Consider the following 6,000-nt stretch of genomic DNA (forward strand, 5'->3'; position numbering starts at 1 on the left):
ACTACTACACTCACCACTAGTACACTCACCACTAGTACACTCACCACTAGTACACTCACCACTACACTCACCACTAGTACACTCACCACTAGTACACTCACCACTACACTCACCACTAGTACACTCACCACTAGTACACTCACCACTAGTATACTCACCACTACTACACTCACCACTAGTACACTCACCACTAGTACACTCACCACTAGTACACTCACCACTAGTACACTCACCACTACTACACTCACCACTAGTACACTCACCACTAGTACACTCACCACTACACTCACCACTACTACACTCACCACTAGTACACTCACCACTAGTCAACTCACCACTAGTACACTCACCACTAGTACACTCACCACTACACTCACCACTAGTACACTCACCACTAGTACACTCACCACTAGTACACTCACCACCACTACACTCACCACTACACTCACCACTAGTACACTCACCACTAGTACACTCACCACTAGTACACTCACCACTACACTCACCACTAGTACAATCACCACTAGTACACTCACCACTAGTACACTCACCACCACTACACTCACCACTAGTACACTCACCACTAGTACACTCACCACTACACTCACCACTACTACACTCACCACTAGTACACTCACCACTAGTCAACTCACCACTAGTACACTCACCACTAGTACACTCACCACTAGTACACTCACCACTAGTACACTCACCACTAGTACACTCACCACTAGTACACTCACCACTAGCACACTCACCACTAGTACACTCACCACTAGTACACTCACCACTAGTACACTCACCACTAGTATACTCACCACTAGTACACTCACCACTAGTACACTCACCACTAGTACACTCACCACTAGTATACTCACCACTAGTACACTCACCACTAGTACACTCACCACTAGTATACTCACCACTAGTACACTCACCACTAGTACACTCACCACTAGTATACTCACCACTAGTACACTCACCACTAGTACACTCACCACTAGTACACTCACCACTAGTACACTCACCACTAGTACACTCACCACTAGTACACTCACCACTACTACACTCACCACTACTACACTCACCACTAGTACACTCACCACTAGTACACTCAACACTACTACACTCACCACTACACTCACCACTAGTACACTAACCACTACACTCACCACTAGTACACTCACCACTAGTACACTCACCACTAGTACACTCACCACTAGTATACTCACCACTAGTACACTCACCACTAGTACACTCACCACTAGTACACTCACCACTAGTACACTCACCACTAGTACACTCACCACTAGTACACTCACCACTAGTATACTCACCACTAGTACACTCACCACTAGTACACTCACCACTAGTACACTCACCACTACTACACTCACCACTAGTACACTCACCACTAGTATACTCACCACTAGTACACTCACCACTAGTACACTCACCACTAGTACACTCACCACTAGTATACTCACCACTAGTACACTCACCACTAGTACACTCACCACTAGTACACTCACCACTAGTATACTCACCACTAGTACACTCACCACTAGTACACTCACCACTAGTACACTCACCACTACACTCACCACTAGTACACTCACCACTAGTACACTCACCACTAGTATACTCACCACTAGTACACTCACCACTAGTACACTCACCACTAGTACACTCACCACTAGCACACTCACCACTAGTACACTCACCACTAGTACACTCACCACTACACTCACCACTACACTCACCACTAGTACACTCACCACTAGTACACTCACCACTAGTACACTCACCACTAGTACACTCACCACTAGTACACTCACCACTAGCACACTCACCACTAGTACACTCACCACTAGTACACTCACCACTACACTCACCACTAGTACACTCACCACTACTACACTCACCACTAGTACACTCACCACTACACTCACCACTAGTACACTCACCACTAGTACACTCACCACTAGTACACTCACCACTACACTCACCACTAGTACACTCACCACTAGTACACTCACCACTAGTACACTCACCACTACACTCACCACTAGTACACTCACCACTACACTCACCACTAGTACACTCACCACTACTACACTCACCACTAGTACACTCACCACTACACTCACCACTAGTACACTCACCACTAGTACACTCACCACTACACTCACCACTAGTACACTCACCACTAGTACACTCACCACTAGTACACTCACCACTAGTACACTCACCACTAGCACACTCACCACTAGTACACTCACCACTAGCACACTCACCACTAGTACACTCACCACTAGCACACTCACCACTAGTACACTCACCACTAGCACACTCACCACTAGTACACTCACCACTAGCACACTCACCACTAGTACACTCACCACTAGCACACTCACCACTAGTACACTCACCACTAGTACACTCACCACTAGTACACTCACCACTAGTACACTCACCACTAGTACACTCACCACTACACTCACCACTAGTACACTCACCACTAGTACACTCACCACTAGTATACTCACCACTAGTACACTCACCACTAGTACACTCACCACTAGTACACTCACCACTAGCACACTCACCACTAGTACACTCACCACTAGTACACTCACCACTACACTCACCACTACACTCACCACTAGTACACTCACCACTAGTACACTCACCACTAGTACACTCACCACTAGTACACTCACCACTAGTACACTCACCACTAGCACACTCACCACTAGTACACTCACCACTAGTACACTCACCACTACACTCACCACTAGTACACTCACCACTACTACACTCACCACTAGTACACTCACCACTACACTCACCACTAGTACACTCACCACTAGTACACTCACCACTAGTACACTCACCACTACACTCACCACTAGTACACTCACCACTAGTACACTCACCACTAGTACACTCACCACTACACTCACCACTAGTACACTCACCACTACACTCACCACTAGTACACTCACCACTACTACACTCACCACTAGTACACTCACCACTACACTCACCACTAGTACACTCACCACTAGTACACTCACCACTACACTCACCACTAGTACACTCACCACTAGTACACTCACCACTAGTACACTCACCACTAGTACACTCACCACTAGCACACTCACCACTAGTACACTCACCACTAGCACACTCACCACTAGTACACTCACCACTAGCACACTCACCACTAGTACACTCACCACTAGCACACTCACCACTAGTACACTCACCACTAGCACACTCACCACTAGTACACTCACCACTAGCACACTCACCACTAGTACACTCACCACTAGTACACTCACCACTAGTACACTCACCACTAGTACACTCACCACTAGTATACTCACCACTACTACACTCACCACTAGTACACTCAACACTAGTACACTCACCACTAGTACACTCACCACTAGTACACTCACCACTAGTACACTCACCACTAGTACACTCACCACTAGTACACTCACCACTAGTATACTCACCACTAGTACACTCACCACTAGTATACTCACCACTAGTACACTCACCACTACACTCACCACTAGTACACTCACCACTAGTACACTCACCACTAGTACACTCACCACTAGTACACTCACCACTAGTACACTCACCACTACACTCACCACTAGTACACTCACCACTAGTACACTCACCACTAGTACACTCACCACTAGTACACTCACCACTAGTACACTCACCACTAGTACACTCACCACTAGTATACTCACCACTACTACACTCACCACTAGTACACTAACCACTACACTCAACACTACTACACTCACCACTAGTACACTAACCACTAGTACACTCACCACTAGTACACTCAACACTACTACACTCACACTAGGACACTCACCACTAGTACACTCACCACTACACTCACCACTACTACACTCACCACTAGAACACTCACCACTAGAACACTCACCACTACTACACTCAACACTACACTCACCACTAGTACACTCACCACTAGTACACTCACCACTAGTACACTCACCACTAGTACACTCACCACTAGTACATTCACCACTAGAACACTCACCACTACACTCACCACTACACTCACCACTACACTCACCACTACACTCACCACTACACTCTGTTGTTATGATGCTGCGCCGGTGTGATACCGCCAATACAACAAGACTCGATAACACTTTTGATTGGCGCTTGTTTGGTGGCGGACCGTGTGTGTGTGTCTCCATCTCCGGACATTGTCCCCCTTGTTGTCGTTGCGGGGACAGGGGGACGAGGCAGACAGCTCGGACATCGACGGGGGCGGAGACGTAGAGCAGCGCGGACGCAAGCGCGCCAGCGTGCCGGCCGCGCGGGGAGCCCAGGTTTCCTCCAAACGCCGGCGCTGAAGACGACGACGACGATGATGATGATGAGGTGGAGGAGGTAGAGGAGGTGGATGATGAAGATGATCATGAGGAGATGGAGGAGGTGGATGGTGATGATGGTGATGATGGTGGTGATGATGATGGGACCATTCTGCGTGGGTGCGTGTGTCTGGGGTAGGATTGGGGAGCGGCGGTGCAGCGCTTAGCGCTACGCTGTGTAATCCTGGCGAACCAAGTTCGATTCCCGCTCATGACCAGAGGTTGCAACCGGATACCCGATACCCGTACCCTACCCGATACCCGGCTACCCTGGTGCGGCTGGGTACGGGTAGGCCGTGAGTCACTGATGAGTCACGGTTTGTCACTCATTTCGGGTAGGGTACGGGTAGGGAACGGGTACCCGTACCCGGACGGGTACGGGTACCCATTTGCGACCCTGGTGCGACCCTGGTGCGGCCGGGTACGGGTAAGGAATCAAAACCCGTTTGCGACCTCTGGTCTGGGGTTGGTTTGGGGAGCGGCGGTGCAGCGGTTAGCGGTGCGCTGTGTAATCTTGGCGAACCAAGTTCGATTCCCGCTCACGACCACCACCACCACCACCAGTGACGATACTCTGATCCGGTTCTGGCCCTCCTCTCTGTCGGCTTGGCCTAAAATGAGTACCTGGTGCGGTGTCTAAAAATCACCACTGGGGAGACAAAGGCGGCCGGGCGTGGTGCTGGCCACCCACCCCCTGGTGTGCCGTGCCGGCCTTCATACGTGTAGTTTGTATGTTATTGCAAAACGGAACCTATCTTGGTGATTGGGCATGTTAACACTTCCTGTTTTATTGCCAGAAAGGATCCAAACCTTTCTTGATTTTTCATCATTTTTGATGCTGGCAAAAAGTTCCCGTAGATATAACTGCTCGACACAAGGACATCGGTGCACTGATACATTGGCAACAAACCCTCCACCTACATACAATATCACTGGTATTGGTCTAAAACGTCCCAGTGCTGAAAATATAATATAACTCAGCCGGGATCACACGGTAGCAGCGGCAGGGACATCGCTGCCCCTACTGCATAGAGAACCTGGCAGGAACCTCCTGGAAAAATAAGAGTCTCAAGACTTCCGGGTGAGGCTTTCCAGGGCTAAACAAGTGTCACAATAAATAATAATATTCACATCATTGTCCGTGTCTCTGTGTATGTGGGAGCGGTGGTGTCGTGGGTTGGGGCGCGGTGCTACAAACCCGGCGACCCGGGTTCAATTCCCCACTGGGCCTCTCCCCTAGGTCTACTCAGCCTCCAATGAGTACCTGGTGCGGTGTGTAAACATCGCCACTAGGGAGACAAAGGCGGCCGGGCGTGGTGTTGGCCACCCACCCCCTCGTGTGCCGTGCCGGCCTTCATAGGTGCTGCTTGCTAACGGCACTTGCCCCAACAGTCTGTTGAGGCTACATGGGGGAGGGGGTGGTCTTTGTCTTTGTATGTCCCAGGTCTGTATTGCGACAGACCTGGGACAGACATCTGTGTGCTGTTGATGATGATGATGACAACAACAATGATATTACTATTTTCATTCTTGGTTCTTTCGGTAAAGTCACGTCGAAGGGAAA

The 6,000-nt window shown here is 49.4% G+C and overlaps 1 protein-coding gene across 1 annotated transcript in view; it reads left to right on the forward strand.

Annotated features, from left to right (window-relative positions):
* LOC144740334 (uncharacterized) overlaps positions 1–5,566 on the forward strand; it is a 28,816-nt gene extending 23,250 nt beyond the window's left edge. Inside the window, exon 15 of the mRNA XM_078623204.1 lies at positions 4,299–5,566. Within this exon, the coding sequence (XP_078479330.1) occupies positions 4,299–4,418 (120 nt within the window). The 3' untranslated portion in view covers positions 4,419–5,566. The remainder of the gene's footprint in view (positions 1–4,298) is intronic.
* Positions 5,567–6,000: the final 434 nt, after the last annotated feature.

Source organism: Lampetra planeri, unplaced genomic scaffold (assembly GCF_965212315.1).
Source record: "Lampetra planeri unplaced genomic scaffold, kcLamPlan1.2.h2 scaffold_207, whole genome shotgun sequence".
In the NCBI taxonomy this organism is placed as follows: Eukaryota; Metazoa; Chordata; class Hyperoartia; order Petromyzontiformes; family Petromyzontidae; genus Lampetra; species Lampetra planeri.